At 38.6% G+C, this 16498-nt stretch overlaps 1 protein-coding gene across 2 annotated transcripts in view; it reads left to right on the top strand.

Moving 5' to 3' along the window:
* pde8b (phosphodiesterase 8B) overlaps positions 1 to 16498 on the top strand; it is a 44729-nt gene that overhangs the window by 17367 nt on the left and 10864 nt on the right. For both annotated transcript variants that reach the window (XM_084935830.1, XM_084935832.1), the window contains exons 3-18: positions 2317 to 2507; positions 3978 to 4037; positions 4870 to 4927; positions 5211 to 5299; positions 5431 to 5509; positions 5944 to 6084; positions 6172 to 6260; positions 6341 to 6395; positions 9987 to 10038; positions 11094 to 11171; positions 11867 to 11943; positions 12537 to 12701; positions 14174 to 14219; positions 14964 to 15093; positions 15276 to 15474; positions 16164 to 16381. In XM_084935830.1, the coding sequence (XP_084791956.1) occupies positions 2317 to 2507; positions 3978 to 4037; positions 4870 to 4927; positions 5211 to 5299; positions 5431 to 5509; positions 5944 to 6084; positions 6172 to 6260; positions 6341 to 6395; positions 9987 to 10038; positions 11094 to 11171; positions 11867 to 11943; positions 12537 to 12701; positions 14174 to 14219; positions 14964 to 15093; positions 15276 to 15474; positions 16164 to 16381 (1727 nt within the window). The remainder of the gene's footprint in view (positions 1 to 2316; positions 2508 to 3977; positions 4038 to 4869; positions 4928 to 5210; positions 5300 to 5430; positions 5510 to 5943; positions 6085 to 6171; positions 6261 to 6340; positions 6396 to 9986; positions 10039 to 11093; positions 11172 to 11866; positions 11944 to 12536; positions 12702 to 14173; positions 14220 to 14963; positions 15094 to 15275; positions 15475 to 16163; positions 16382 to 16498) is intronic.

The following is a 16498-nucleotide window of genomic DNA, read 5'->3' as shown; positions in this document are numbered from 1 at the left end:
ACATGTTAGCACCATGGTTACACAAGCCAGCACAGGATCAAAGACTGTAGATCTTTCACAGGCACTCACAAATGGGAGCCCATTTTCTCCTCCTGTCCTCTCCTTCTGGCATCGTCTTTTGGCAGTCTCACCTCTTCTTTTTCATTTTCTATTGTTTCTGTCGCCGCCTGTGAAGGACAACATACGAACACTCTGAAATGCTCTCTGTCTGATTTTACTGTGGAGAATCATGACTTGGACTCCCTTCTGCTTATTTCACCCACTCACTCATTAGCTTTCCCCTCTCTCTGCTGTGCTTCCATGCACTCTATCTGTCACTCTATCCTTTGTTGTCCTTAGAGGGAGTCAGGAGGTGATGCTGCTGCGAGGCAGAGCTGAGTACTGTTGATTCTGGCTGCAGTCCAGCTGCCTGCGTGTATATGTTGTGTTTCCTCACCACTGTACCAAAGGTGGTTGGTGTGTTCATGGTCAAAACACAGTGTGGGATCTAAAACATGTCCTCACTCTGCAGGTTTCATGTCTGTCATGATTCTGCGCTGCTCAGTTTCAGTCAAAGCAGTAATTCACCTCTTGGAGAAGGCATTACCATGACGTTTACATGATGGCGGTTATTCAGCTATTCATTTCATCCATTTTAAATTTCCCCAGTCAGAATCGGGGGGGACAGGCAGGTGGAGACTCTCCTAGCATGCTTTTAACAAAAGATAGAGAGGCACCATGCACAGTTTGCCAGCTTATCTAAGGAAAGTCAAGCACACGGATGAGCACACACAATTTCCAATATTTCTCCCAAGCTGCATGCGTGTCTTGGGACTCTGGGAGGAAATCCACAAATCGCCAGAGAGAAAATTAAAACTCAACCCAGAAAAAGCAACAGAGCTGAGACTGAAAATCAAGACTGATGACACAGTTGACCATTTTCCCGCTGTTTATTTTTCTCAGTTTTTGATTTTACTCACATCGCTATACTAACAAAACAAATAAAGGTGGTAATACTATGTTTTACTTACCCAGTTATGCAAGCTTTACAAATGAAGTAGGGTTTTTTAGCTTTTCATTACATCCAGATAAACTTCCTGTTTTGTCAAGCCTACACGAACACTAAGGGAACATTATGTGCTAATTTCAAAATGAAAGCCATCACTAGAGACAAATGACCGATACATTCTTATATATTACTTTCTCAGAAACGTTAAAATTCGATTTCTGTGCATCTATGAATATACTCCTTAGGGCTCATTATTAGACCTCAAGGGAACAACCATGTTAGGGTAATTGGTGGTTCTAAAATTAGATGTAGGTGTGGATGTGAAAAGGCAGCCTCCATGTGTTCGTCCTGTGATGAACTGCCGACCTCTGTGGACTGTACATTTTGTTCCATGTCGCCTGTAAAAGGCTCCTGAGATAGACCCCAAGATTAAGATACAAAATTGACACCAGAGGTCCAAGACCAGCCCCTGCAGTGTGCAAGCCACCAGATTATAAATACGCTGAAAGAGGGTACAGTGGTAAGACTTAAGAGGTTACTGCCCCCATGACATGCCATCACTAAGGCTATCCCTAAAGGTAAAATAACACACTTATTTTATGAGTAATGCATGTTAAAGGTAATAAATTGTTTCTGGTTTTTTTAGCCGTTTCTCTATGTACTGTCATGTTTCGTAGCCTTATAATATAATGATAATAATATATGGATTGTTCTTAGCAAAAGACAAGAAACAACCAGGCTGGATTTCATAAAATTTGTTGACATTTTAAGCACAGGCAAAGGAAGGAGCTGTTTTTGGTTCCAGTAAGAATAACATTAGGCAGCGATCCTGATGCGAGCAGTATTTCGTGCTTTTTGGTTTCTTCATTAGGGTGGGGCCTCTCTGTTTGCCATTTGCATGTTCTACATGTTTCTTCCCACAGTCCAAAGATATGCATGGTAGATTAAGTGGTGATTTGGATTTAAAACTGTGGATTTGAGCGTAATAATTTTGCATTACGTCAACATAAGGTTGTTTAATTTTTCTTTCACGCAGCCAGTTACTTACTTACTCCATAAACAGTGCATTATGTTAATCTACAAAAAGGGAGGAGTGGATATAATTTAAGCCAGAATTTGTACCTGTTGCTATTCACTGATACATGTCAGTAGCCTCATTTGTCCTGTAACCTTGTGAAAAATGTAACCCGCACATAAAATGTTCTTGGTCTGCTGTTCTGAATAGTGTCCTGTCTGAGTAGTAGACAAAGTGAAATATCCATTTTATAATTATCCCAGCAATAGAAGTACTCTCTTACCCCCATGCCCATTTCCTTGTCTCTCTCCAGGTCTTGCTCGTGTTTGCAAAGGAGGACAGCCAAAGTGATGCCTTCTGGTGGGCCTGTGACCGCGCTGGTTTCAGGTGCAACATTGCACGGACGCCCGAGTCTGCTGTTGAATGTTTCCTAGACAAGCACCATGAGATAATAATCATTGATGGACGTCACTCACGCTATTTTGAGCCTGAAGCTGTTTGCCGGTGAGTGAAGTCTTTGTGACCAGAGTCACTGGTTCTATATTTTCTGTAATTTGTGTTTCCTCCCAGCAGGTGAGATAAGACATTTTAGGAAGTAATTTGGTGTTGTATTATATATTTAAGAGAATATTGATTCTTCTTTAATGTTTGGAAACCATCTCCTTAAACTGAAAAAGAAAAAAATACTAGCAAAGAAATGATTTAACCAAATCCACATCTTTTTGCACGTACTTGCATGGGGGGTTATGTGCAATATATAGATCAAACTACATCAGTCGAAAGTTATAGCAAGGAGCAGTGAGTACTGAAGCTCCTATAGCTTTGGGAGTCTGCTGTGAAGAACTGGTTGGTGCCATCTGGTGTTCACTGAAAGCAACACAGAAGTCTACAACTTGAAACCTGATGCTCCAAGTTATATTTACAGATTTCTTTATTCAGTTTTTCTCCAAAAGGAAGTACAAGATATTTGACTTCCCAAGTTATAGGAAGCCATAGTTGAGCAGGCACTAAAGTGAGTCTGCACTTTGCTGACATGAAATCAGCCAAAAGCCTGAAAAAGCTTTTTTTGCCCATTTGTCCAAAGTGGCCGTGGCAGTGCTGGCAGCTTTTCAAAAATATATGCGCCTGCGAAATGATCCCGTTCACTCCCAGTCCTGTGCCAGATGTTAAATCCTTACTGGTCATAGAGTTATGTGCATTTGTTTATTCATTTACTTATCTATTTACTGAGAACGACCTGTAGTCCTGTGTTCTGGATACATTTCTACAATTTTCTTCTTTTAAATAACATGACTTTCAAGTTTTCAAGTCAGCTTATTCTTTGTTTTAATAAATAAATCGAAGCTGGATGTTCCTTAGATTTTTTGGCATCTATTTAACTTTATTCCATATTATTTTTAGCCAAGACAAGTGACTACTACTTATGTGTTTGATTTAGTTTTCCTGCAGACCTTTTAGTTATTGGCCTATAGTAAAAAGCTGTGCCCATATATTTTCTTGTGATTTATTTTAAGTGCTTCATTATTTCCTCAAGTAAAGGAACAGATCCATTTATCTCCCCTGTCTCCAGAATACCACAGTTTGGCAACTCCTCCCTGTTTCCTCCTTTGCTCCTTTCCTCAATGTGTTTTTTTTTTTAGCCTTTTCCACCTCCCATCCTTATCCACCATGAGGATCTCTTCCATAATCCATTCCTTCTGTTCCTGCTTTCATTCTCTAACACTGCATACTCATTCCTCCTCCACCTCTTGGCCCCTTTCCCTTACGCTTTGCCAGTGGCCTGGCTTTGTGGCCAATCCTCTGAGGTACATGTTTGGTTTGGTGTTTCTGTGTAAAATGCAGAAATGTTCTGTCCTTCTTTTGAGGCAATGACATCAACCCCCAAATCTGTCCACATGTTTGTCCTGTACATGAGTCCAAGCCACTTCTCCTGAACTCCTGCTGACTTTGTATCTGTATTTGTGTTATTTTCAGGATGATCCGTGCCACAAAGCCCTCTGAAAACACAGTTATTCTAGCTGTTGTGCCACAAAAGTAAGTCTGAGTTAATCTTTTTTTGTAAATGTTAATATTCTGTGTTAATAATTAATTAGAAAATTATTCACTTAAGACTTTAAGGTCTTTAAGGCTCAACTTCAAAACAAACTTCAGATGTTTACAGTATCCCATTAGTATGGATAGCTATGCCTTTTAATGGGGTAGTCTTTCAAAGGCATTTTATCTTACTATGTTGGGTTCATGTACAGCATTACACTTTTTTTAACCATATTAAGCAACCATAAACTCTATCAGGTTCATTTTTTAACTAGACTTTTAATTTGAAAATCAGCACATCAACTGATTATTCCAACACTTCTCAAAAAAGAAAGTTATTCCTCAAAATATTTTCATATATTTTTATATAATTCTCTTAAAATCTGCAAGGTCAACAGCAACCTGTCTACGGTTATGGTTGGATGGTGGATTTTATTTTAGTCACATGGTAAACAGTTTCAGTTGCGAGATTATGTTATAATTTAGTATTACTTTTTGATTTTTAGATCAAAAAAAAATCTGCCCAGTCACGGCAGATGGCTCCGCCCCCCTGAGCCTGGTTCAGCCACTGTCACCAAGTGCTTGCTCATAGGGGGTTGTCAGATTTTTGGGATTTTCTCTATATTTGCAAACTCCATTGAAACAATTGTTGTTTTCATTTGGTGCTGTTCATTTTGGACGCAATCACTCATTTAAAAAAAAAAGTTGACCGACTTTTGAGAGTTTAAACTGCACAGTTTTCCATTCATTGTTTGAGCAGACCACTCCAAGCATGATTTTGAAAAATGATTGTGGTTGCAGATGGTAATCATTCTTTTCTGTCACTCTATAGACCGTCTGACCAAGAAGAGCCATCTGTTCTTCCTCTCCTCTGCGCTGGATTTAGCAGAGTACGTCCAACAACTTTTGCCTGTGCTTGTGACTTTGTTTATATCAGATGCAGCCCTCAATGTGTTATGCTTGTTTCTCCTTGAGGCGTTTCATTGATCATCTAAAGATTTTAAACACTTAAACAGCAGCGTGTTGCCAGTTTTGAAAGAGGCACTTATTGTCCATGTTTTTTAATGGTGTGAAAATGACGTTGGAGGTTTCAATAGATTTGCTACTGACTCATTCAATCTTTCCACCCCCTTTCTCTCCTTCAAATGTCACTTAACCTTGTTTGGCCTCCAGAGGTTTGTGGAGAATAACAGTGTGTCAGCATGCTATAATGAGCTCATACAGATGGAGCATGGAGAGGTGCGCTGCCAGTTCAAACTCAGGTACAAGTGGAGGGCAAAGACACCTAGATCATATCATGCAATTATGTGAACATGCACAGACATATACTGTGTAAGTGTTCTTTGGTACTGAGTTTCCTAATTCTTAGTCTGGTGGCTTTATTCATCCACAGGGCTTGTAATTCCATCTTCACTGCCTTGGAGCACTGCCAAGAAGCTGTGGAGATCACCAGTGAGGACCACATAATACAGGTAAACATATTACACACCTTCCAACGCAGCAAAAGCTTTTCTTTAAATCACAAAGCTAGTGATAGTCAGTATTTGTGTAATATCTGTGGCTCTCATCCTCAAGTAGTTAATCTAAAAAAACTGTTTATGACTTTAATACCTTTACATATTAACTGTGTCTCTCTTAGTTTTTGTCTTGGTCGCGGCAATTGTGAAATAAATAGAAACACAACAAAGCATCACATTTACAGATTTTACATACATTAACAACAATGTGCTACATAAAAAAGTCGAAGTCAAGTCACCACAAAACAACATGTACCTCCTTATAGACAGATTATCCTTTCCCCCTCTGTATGGGGAAGAGGTGATCAGGGAAATTTAGACATAAGAGGACAATAAGAAAAATATACAACTTTTTCTTTTACTCTAACAGTTTTGTGGTTATTTCACAGTACGTGAATCCAGCATTTGAACGGATGATGGGCTATCACAAAGGGGAATTGATCGGGAAAGAATTGACTGAACTTCCCAAGAGTGACAAGAACAGAGCTGATCTGCTGGACACCATCAACAACTGTATCAAAAGAGGAAAGGTCAGTCCTGTACCCATTCATCTCCATCCAACCTATCTGTGAGATCTGACAGCATTTCATACCCTGACTGGCCTGTCGTCTCTGAAGGAATGGCAGGGCATTTATTATGCCAGAAAGAAATCAGGGGACAGTATACAACAGCATGTGAGGATAACACCAGTCATTGGCCAAGGAGGGTAAGCCAAGTTAAACAAGCAAACGTTGTTAGTGTACAGCTCCTAGAAAGAAATCTCTGATTCCTGTCCTCTTCCCACAGGAAAATTCGACATTTTGTAGCCATCAAGAGACCGCATATTGACAACAACAATCAGGTAGGTGAAATGATCATCTGATCGTTTACTCTGAAAAGTTTCCTTCCATCCAAGGCAGGGACAATCATTTCCATCAGTTTGTCACTAACACTGCAAAAAAGAAATACCAAACTGAATTTTAGTATGGGTGAGGCATGGCTAATTCTTTAATAATACTGTACTTAGTGTAGAAGCTAATTGTACAAACCTTGGCAAAGGAGAGGTCATTATACAAGGAGTGAAACAGGAGCTTCGGCAATAACAACTAGAAGTTAAAGCTTTTAATCAAATATTTACTCATTAAGGTACTTAAGGATTCTAATGTGGGACTCTCTTTCTTTGCTTACTTAGGGTTTTGGTTGGGTTTTGCTATAGCCACATCTTTAAATGATTCAGTTCTAATATATTTATGTAGTGCCAAATCACAATAACAGCCACCTATGAGCAAGCAATTGGCAACAGTGGGAAGAAAAACTCCCTTGTAACAGGAAGAAACCTCCCAACAGAACCAGACTCAGAAAGGGGCAGCTATCTGCCGCAACCAAGTTGGGGGTGAGGAGACAAGAACAATTTCAACAACAAAGTCATATTGTTGAAAAAAAAAATCATATTCTTGTGTTTGGTTATTACCCATCCCTAAATGAAAAATATTCAGCTCCTACGTGCAGGTGCTTGTAGTTAAAAACAGAAGAAAAAGAAGAAAACGGGCAGCTACAAAATATTATTTGTGTTGTGGAGCTTAAACAAATGTCAAACTATCAGCAGCGCTAATGCTGCAGTGCTTTTTGGCCCAATCAAGTCTGGTGATGAAATATACCACTGAGTCCAAACTGCACTTAGTCACTGATTGCAAACTCTGCTGGCAGTTACATCTATATAAATGCTTCAAATGATCTGTAGGCTAAAGTGTCAGATTTACTTCAATGCCTCAACAAAACATGTGGGCTCACAGGCTTCCAGCACTATTGAGCACCATGCACAGCTACTCTGAAGCAGGTGCCGCTACGCTCAGCTGGGTTCCCAGCCAATAACGTCATACTATGCTAAGCTACAACTAAGCACCAGGATCTCCCACTAAGGCCTAAGGAAGGCGAGCAGCCAGGCACCAAGGCTATTTATACCCTGGGCAAAGCTGCACAGGCACTAGGTTTAGCTCATTGCTCTCTTTCATCGTGTGTGCATAAGGTGAGTCAGCCACTGACTCACCTAATGCCAAATGGCACTCATTCCTGCTTGTCGGGGCTGGGAATCCTTAGGCATGGCAGCGACTGATCCGATTCTAGTCATCCCCCACAACCTAAAATGTGCAGTGTCAAACTGGATGGTATTATCACAGTGTCATTTCTAGATTTTATTCATTTTTTACCACAAATTACCATAGGGAATTGATGCAAAGAAGCAACAAAGGTTTAGCATTTGATGGCTCTCTAGAACTAAATCATGACCGAGGCATGTAGTACATCTTCACTGAGATTATCTATTTGACAACCCAAGGCCACGAAGGCCATTTCAGGATACCGTTTATGTGACATTGGATCCTCGCTTAAGATCTTTTCCTCTGAGCACTTAAAGCCCGACATTACTCCTCATCTTTTCCCACCCAGATGTTTGGCTGTAGACCATGGTTTCTGTTTCATTGTGTTGTTTAGTTAGCACTCCAGACTTACAGCAGGTTTTGGGTCAGTTTTGTTTGTCTTTCCCCTCATTATAATCTCAACTATTACAAGCTTTAGCCAAGCCAATTTAAAAGATGTTTAGATGACTGCTTGTGCTTTGCAGCCCAAGAAGAACATTAAATTGTAGCCAGTTAAATCTGGAAACTTTGCATGTCATTAGACATGTTTACACTGTCTTAATCCTATGTACTCAGTATGAGACACACTCAATGCCTAATAGCAACTTTAAGCAAAGGGGGTATAAAGAAAGACCAACTAGCCAATTCTATGAGATTGAAATGGATTTTAAAAATGACATGTAGCTGAAGTGTTCAAGGGATAGCTTTCATTGCTCCATAGCGAAATTACACTTTCCTAAATATGTAAAAATGATTTACAGTTATAGACAGTGTTTGTATACATGCATAAATGATTGCATAAACATGCAGGTTGCGCTGTCAGCAAGTTGCATAGGTGCAGTGAGTCACTGAGTAAGGAAAATCTTCTTAACCTGATTAGAGGCTCTACCCATCCGAAGAACCTGAGTGTGACTAACAGGATGTACCATGCAAATTGTTACCTATATAAATATGCTGTATTAAATGTATGCATGCAAACACACATATATATTGAGAGAGAGGCAGACACAGCAAACAAGTTTAAAATACACAAAAGCTCATAGCCATGAGTTCTGCCTTTCCAAACATTTGTGAAAGAATGGGTCATTCTAAAAGATTCACTGAATCACATGTAGTAGTTACTGTAATAGAATGTGACAATGGTACTGGGTCAGTTCATGAAATTCCTTCCTTCCTAGATATTCCATAATCAACCTTAAGAGACATTACTGCAAAGTGGAAACATTTAGGAACCACGGCACCTGAGCCACAAAGTACCAGACCATGTAAAGTTGCTGAGTGCAAAGAAGTGCACAGCGCAAAAAAAGTTTCCATCGGTGTGCAGACTTCAGACTCCTTTAACATCAGCATGAAAACTGTGTACCAAGAGCTTCAGGGCATGAGCAGGGAACTCCCACACGTGACCTTAGCACAAAAAAGAAAATAACAGAATAAGCTGTTTAGCATTGGCAGAGGATATTTTGCAAGTTCTTAATGGGCACAACACACGTAATCAACTCTGTTGCTCAACCCACAGATGTATTTTACTTACAAGGAAATAAACCGGTTTTCCAATGGAAATAAAATTTATTCCCAAGAAGCACTCTTACAATAAAGAAATAATCCACCAAACACAAATTTTTTAACTTTTAAAAAAATAAATGAATCTATGATTTAGTGCATTGAAATGTATGTTACCATTAGCTTGACTCATAAGAATTGCATAAATATCACTATATAAAGAATCAAACGCAATTAGCATACTGCTAGTGTCACTGTGCTTGAGCCTATAGTGTGTGTTAACATGCTAAGTAGTTACTAGTTTTTAGTCTTTGAATTAAGAAGTGCTATGTCACTGATACAGAGACAGGGTGGGTTTATATTTATTAAGATCTTGTCCTGCAGACATACATTTTATGATATGCCATTTTTATATACTACATAAATCCATTCTGATCAAACACGTTGGTAACACACTGGATCACTTTGTAGGCTATCCACTTTACTTACTCAACGACTTTAATACTGTATTCATAGTCATACTGAATTCTCCAGTCATACATAGGTTGTATTCAAAATGCTCTGTTATAGTAATACAAACCTATATATTCCTTGCAGTTCTTTTGCCTAAATCAATAATTTTTATAGACTGCTATATCTTAAAAATGATACAGAAGGCTGAAATAACATTGGAACAAATTCTTAAAAATATAAAGAATGTTAAAATAAATCCAGCATTTTGCTTTAGCCCCAAATGCGTCTGATTATATCCATCACAGTAAATGCATATCCACAGTGCACACCTAGATTTTAATCATCTCTTGTTCTCTGTCTACCAGCTCCACAAGTTCAACAAGGAGGAGAGATACAGCGGGGAACATTCTCACTCAGGTATCTTACAACATTTTTTTTTCTTTTACAGTTCCTTTATCTCTTAATTGCAGAGGTGTATTTTATGGTTCTCGCAAGTAGAACTAATAGATAAATATAGAATGATATGGAGTTATTTTCGGATAGGCTCCATTTGGAGAAGGTAAATTATAGAGTTCTAAAACAGGGTTGATCGACAATGGTCTGACAATGAGAAAATAGGATGGATCATCTCAAACTAGTTTCTTGAATATGACAGTGGGCTGTACTCAAATGCATAAGGCATTGTAACCTTGGTTCTCTGAGTGAGAGAATGTCACATATTCCTAGTGGAGAGATAGTCTCGATATGATAGAGAACTCCTGTTTCACCGCATCCCAAAGGTATTCTATAACCAACCGTTTTACATCGTGGATGTGTAGCCAACAAACATAAAGCAAATGCATGTGGAGCAGAATTTTTGAGGGCTGTTTTCTGCACCTTGTCGAATCTTTGTCACAAAGAATTAAAGCAGTTCTGAAGGAAAAAGGGGATCCAACCTCAGTACTAGTAAAGTGTATCTAGTAAAGTGGCTGTTAAGTGTATTAAATTAAATTAAATCAAGCAGCTAAAGCAAAAGTATTATCTATGCAGAATATATAAATGACACTGTTGGTTTAATAATTTTTGGTTCATTAATGTGTATTTCATTTTAATGTTGCACATGTAGATGATTTAAAGTACTTATTAACTGCTGGGTAACCTTATTTCCAGTATTTAAGACTGCAGACTGTTAAGTAGCTTTAGCTTTAAAATAAATGTGATGGAGTATAAAGTAAAACACTGTAAATGCAATGGAGTTGAAGCAAAACGCTGAATAACAGTAAACTTTAAACAAGCTAAAAGTACACTAAAACTGTACTCGAGCTAAGTCCTTGAGTAAATCTACTTTGTTAAATTCCGCTGTCCTATCCATGCTCTCTTTAAATGTCAGTGGATATTGTAAGGGGGTCACCAAAGTAAACAAGTCCACGTTTGTTATTATTCTCAAAGATGAAATTACTTGATAGTATTACATGCATTGCTTCCATCCGCAGAGTGCTATTCTCTACGACACCGAGACAGAAGAAAAGATTCGATGGACGACCGATCGGTGAGCTCCCGTAGTAGTGACGGTAAGGATATTTAAAATGCGTTTTATGTTTTTGAGCCTCTGTTTAAATTGGTACAACTCTAGTTTGCGCCACTCCAAAAGCACAACCAGACATCTAAACATATTTTCAATTGGCTTGGCTAAAGCTGATAACAGTTAAGATTATAATGAGGAGAAGATAAACAAAACAGGCCCCAATCCTGATGTACGGCAAGTGTGGAGCGCTAACTAAACAACACAATGTAACGGGAGCCATGGTCTACAGCTAAATATCTGAAGAAGATGTTTGAACACAAAACAACCGTAGGAGATTGAACATAATAAAAAAAATGTGAATAAAGCAAAGGAGAACACAAAATAGGAGTGGGTAAAGAAAGAAAGAATGAAGGAATGATTGGAGATAGCGAATGAGAGAGTGAGTCAGACTGTGTTATGGTAGGTACTTGAACTAAAGAGATCGTACAGAGAGATGTTGAGGGCTGATAACATGCATACCTCCCTCTTGAACTCACTTTGACGCAGCTGCTATTTTAAGTTATCTCAGCTGCATGCTGCTTCTCCTCTGCTCACCCTCAAAATATTTTCTCTTGCTCTTTTTTATCTCTTTCATTCATGAGCATTTTGATGAAAGCCAAAAACGTATTATTATTACTGATAATCCACAAGCCATAATATAGTGATCACAATACCAATACCATAATGTTTTCTACATTGCAGCTCCCAGTTTACAAAATCGAAGATACTCTTCTGTGGCCAGGATTCATTCTATGACCATTGAGGCTCCAATAACAAAGGTATGCTGCTTTAAGCAGTGGAGTTAATCATTTACAGTAAAATAAACCTTAAATGTACCAAAGCAAATGCTATGTAAAAATGACCAGAAGTCACAACTTGCAGTGTGTTTTTATCCTTCGATGCCAGAGACAATATGTTTGTGGGTTGTCTGTCCAGCCCTCAGCATGTACGTTCATCCATCTGTTTTGGAGGGTTTTTTTCATTACAAGACGCCACAATGACTCAACAAAGAACTTAGAAGAATTAACCTGTTAAAGGTCACTGAAGCTCCGAAAACACTTTTTTTTCTTGGTTATAAGTCTTTAAATTTCATACTCTTTTGATGACAGCATTGTACTCAAATAAAATGAAACATCCGTTTGTGAAAAAGTAAAATAGTGGCATTTTATTTCCAAAGTCAGTTTTATTGTGACTTCATAATGTTTTTCACTGTTGTGGCTGTTGTCCAAGTAACTCAGGAACAAACTGGAAGTGTTTGGACACATTTATAATATCTAACATATCAAGCATTTAGTAGCTTGAGGGACCACCTTTCACAGCAATAACATGAAGTGCTAACTTCTAACTGGCTACTCTTTTCCCTCATTCCCAGGTAATAAACATCATCAATGCAGCTCAGGAGAGCAGTCCAGTAACGGTAGCCGAAGCTCTGGACCGTGTGTTGGAGATCCTGAGGACCACTGAGCTCTACTCCCCTCAGCTTGCCTCCAAAGAAGATGACCCACACACAAGCGACCTGGTTGGCGGGCTTATGAGTGTAAGAATTAGTTAGTATACGTACTTAAACATTGGTTCGTAAGTTGAGATGCCTGAGACACTTTATAAGGAGACATAAGAAACAGGCTGTTTTTAATCACAGTGTAAAACTGTTACCTCATGCATATAAAATATAAAAAGGCATTTTCATTCAGCCGAGAAATGTTTGCCTTCAGCAATCACGCTTGTGTTTTTGTACTGCCAACAGTTTTTATTTAATTTGAATAAGCCCAACTATGAGGTGAGTCACTGCACGCATACATTTCTGTTTTGAAAGCAAATTTTAGGTTCCAGCAGCAATATTATAGACCGCTGATGCAGTCTATCAGTCAAATTGTTTAATGTATGATTTTTCTCCGCAGTATAGATCTGCTGTGTTTTCTAGTAACTACCAAAAGTACATCAATTCAGTGACAATGTGATGGTAAAGGAGATACCAGCTCTACTTTTCTCTTCCTATTGTTATGGTTCAGGCTCATCTTGTGTTCATCTCTCCAAAGAAGTTTTTTCAAAACAGGTTCTTTCTGACAAAGTCTTATTTGGCCTTCTTGTTCTTGAAAGTAACCAGTGGTTTGCACCTTGTTGTAAACACTGTATGTCCGTTTATGAAGGCGTCTCTTGATTAAAGACTTTGAGTCTTGACAAAAGTCTTCTTGTCAAGAGGTTTGTCTTAACCAAGAAAATAATTCTTTAATTATCCCCTTTAGTTGTCTTTTAGTGTTGCTGTGCATTCATCCTTTTAAAAAATATACCAGATTGTTGATTTGGCCACATCAAAAATTCTTACTATCTCTCTGATGGGTTTATTTTAGTTCCACTGCTTAATTATGGCCTCCTTCACTTGCATCAATATCTCTGTGGACCTTATAGTTAAGAGTTCCAGTGCAAAGACACCAAATGCAAGTTCAACACTCAAAATCAGTTTCAGAAAGTGACTTTCTGATGATGGGGTACTGTATACAAAAATATCTAAACTAAACAGTTAATGCAGTACTTTTAAACTCCATTGGTTAAAGCTCTGCACTGAATTACATTAATTGAAACACACTTTTAATGGTATCTCTGTATACCATTAAAAGTGCGTTTCAATTAATGAAGAACTACAAAAGAAACTGCAAAATAAAGTTTTAAAAAGCTTTCTCTCCTTGGAAGTTTTACTTGTTTCTCTCTGTGGGGAGTGGCTCACTTTTGGAAGCAGACTCGAGTGGTCAGTTAGAGAACAGCAGTTTTCTAGTCTTCCATGTTGGGTTTATTTTGATGCTTAGTTAATCCACCAACTCTCCCCAATAAATGCATCTTTCACTCCAGTTTGTTGCACTGTGTGTGCAAGTTGAAATATTGAGCAAGGCTACCACATTATTTGTTTTGGGGTTCTAATGGAATAGTCAGATGTTAAGAATAATAGGCTCACTGTCTGTCTCAAATAACAAAATCATTTTCAAAAAATCATTTTCTTCATTTTTTTCCCTCCAGGATGGGCTGCGCAGACTCTCTGGGAATGAATATGTTTTCTGCAAAAGTAAGTTTTAATGCACTGTAATATCAATGGCAACAAAGAAAAAGAAACAGTGAGGAATACAGTGGGTACTATTGCACACTGGTGTGTTTTCATGAGTGAATATCCACAACAAGGGGGTGAAAAATCAATATATATTGTACAATAATCCTGTGCATTATGTAAATATTTTCAATGTATGTATAAATATATTGGCAACACTGGGGCAATAACTTCATAGTCGCTAGCTGTTAATGAAGCATTAGGTTAAAAACATGTGGGACTAGAGATATGTTTGGGTGTTGCCTTTTAGGTGTTGAATGTGGTCTGTTGTCTTGATGGAATCCCTTGAATAAATATTAAGTTTGAAGTTGTTGTTGGCAGGATGAAAGAGTCGCAATGTTCTTGTAACATTGTACAGTGTGTATTTTTCCATCTCAGTTTATTACATAACCCCATTATAATGACTACAGTTACAAGAGCACTTAACTGAGAGATGACCCAAAGCAAGAGTCAATTTTCTGAGAAATTGTCTAATTTGCCATTATGTTGAAAGCTGTGTCTTTGTAAGTGTAACTGCAACACCACCGGTGCTCCTTCACTTCTCTAAATAATTTTATTGCACACTGTATTGCTACCACAGTCTTTACATTTTCAGAACAATTAGCTATAGCTATTGGTATAAATATTACAGAGCCAACACAGGTACAATAGTTCTTTGGTCTTTTTATGGTCACATTTTTATGTGTGTGTGTGTCTGTCTATTAGACATGAGTCAGAGCCAGCTGGCTATCCCAGTCACTTTGAATGATGTTCCTCCAAACATCGCTGAGATGCTGAATGATGAGGAGTGCTGGGAGTTCAACATCCTGGAGCTGGAGGCAGCTACACACAAAAGGTACAAAGATGATATAATCCAGAGAGTCCAAACAATATCAAATTCCTTGGATTCGAAAAAGCTACGTATGCTTATTGGCTTCAATTCATTTCGTTATCCAGTAGTGATCTGTTTTGCTGCATTTTTCTTACTTTAACCTGTTCCACGCATATTCATCCAGTCCTTTGTGTGAGCCCCTGCAGACCACTGACGTACCTAGGCCTGAAGATTTGCACAAGTTTTGGAGTGTGTGAGTTCTTAAACTGCTCGGAGGCTACACTGCGCTCCTGGCTGCAGCTCATTGAGGCCAGCTACCACTCCTCTAACTCCTACCACAATTCCACACACGCTGCAGATGTGCTGCACGCTACAGCCTACTTCCTACGCAAAGAGAGAGTCAAGGTTAGAAGAAAAGCACACATATAAACTGAGTGAGCGGCACATGAGAACGATAAATCTAAAACAGGAGATACTAAATAATATATACACATTTAATGAATTGTATATTTAGGTTTATTAAGGAAAATATACCAAAAATACACCCAAAAAAACATGTTATGCTAATAACAAGAAAATGTAATGATACTGTTGATAGAAGATGTTGTTTGCTGGTGCATATTATTAAAAAAAACTCTAGATATGTTTGCATACCAGCATTTATTAAAAGGAACACAAGCAAAAGATCTGAATATGATTCATTGTACAATCCCAATTCCAAAAAAGCTGGGATACACATACAGATGAACTGGAATAGGACTGGGCGTCTCTGTTCACGGCACCCCTTGTGTTCTAAAACCAGATAAGCAGCAGAAAATGATGGTGGATGGATGGATGGATTTAAATTCACTTTTTTATTTTATTTGTAATTGCAACTGAAAAAAGCCTCATATAGCATCGTGCAATACAGATATAGTATTCATTATATAGATTAAATTAAATCCACCCATCCATCATTTTCTGCTACTGGTTTTGGAACACGAGGGGAGCAATCTAAACAGAGATGCCAGGACCTATTCCAGCAAGTTCTGTCATCTATATATGCAGAGCAGTCCAGTACTGATGTGGCCTTTTGTTTCCACTGTTTTCTTCAGAGCAGTCTGGACCAGCTGGATGAGGTGGCAGCACTGATAGCAGCAGCAGTCCACGATGTGGACCACCCAGGCAGGACCAACTCCTTCTTGTGTAATGCAGGTAGTGAACTGGCCATACTCTACAATGACACGGCCGTTCTGGAGAGCCACCACGCAGCCCTCGCCTTCCAGCTCACTGTCCGTGACAGCAAGAGCAACATTTTCAAGAACATCGACAGGTCAGTAGAAGCAGCACACCTGTTTTTTTTTTCTTTTTGTTTTCTTCTTAGTCACAGCTGATTTACATTAGCATGCAGCAACAATGCAGAATGTGAATACATGCTGATTTTATTTTA

Source organism: Perissodus microlepis, chromosome 7 (assembly GCF_051167445.1).
Source record: "Perissodus microlepis isolate ML-2025 ecotype Zambia chromosome 7, ASM5116744v1, whole genome shotgun sequence".
Lineage (NCBI taxonomy): Eukaryota > Metazoa > Chordata > Actinopteri > Cichliformes > Cichlidae > Perissodus > Perissodus microlepis.
The sequence above is the reverse complement of the archived record's forward strand: the minus strand, read 5'-3'. Positions and strand labels throughout refer to the sequence as shown.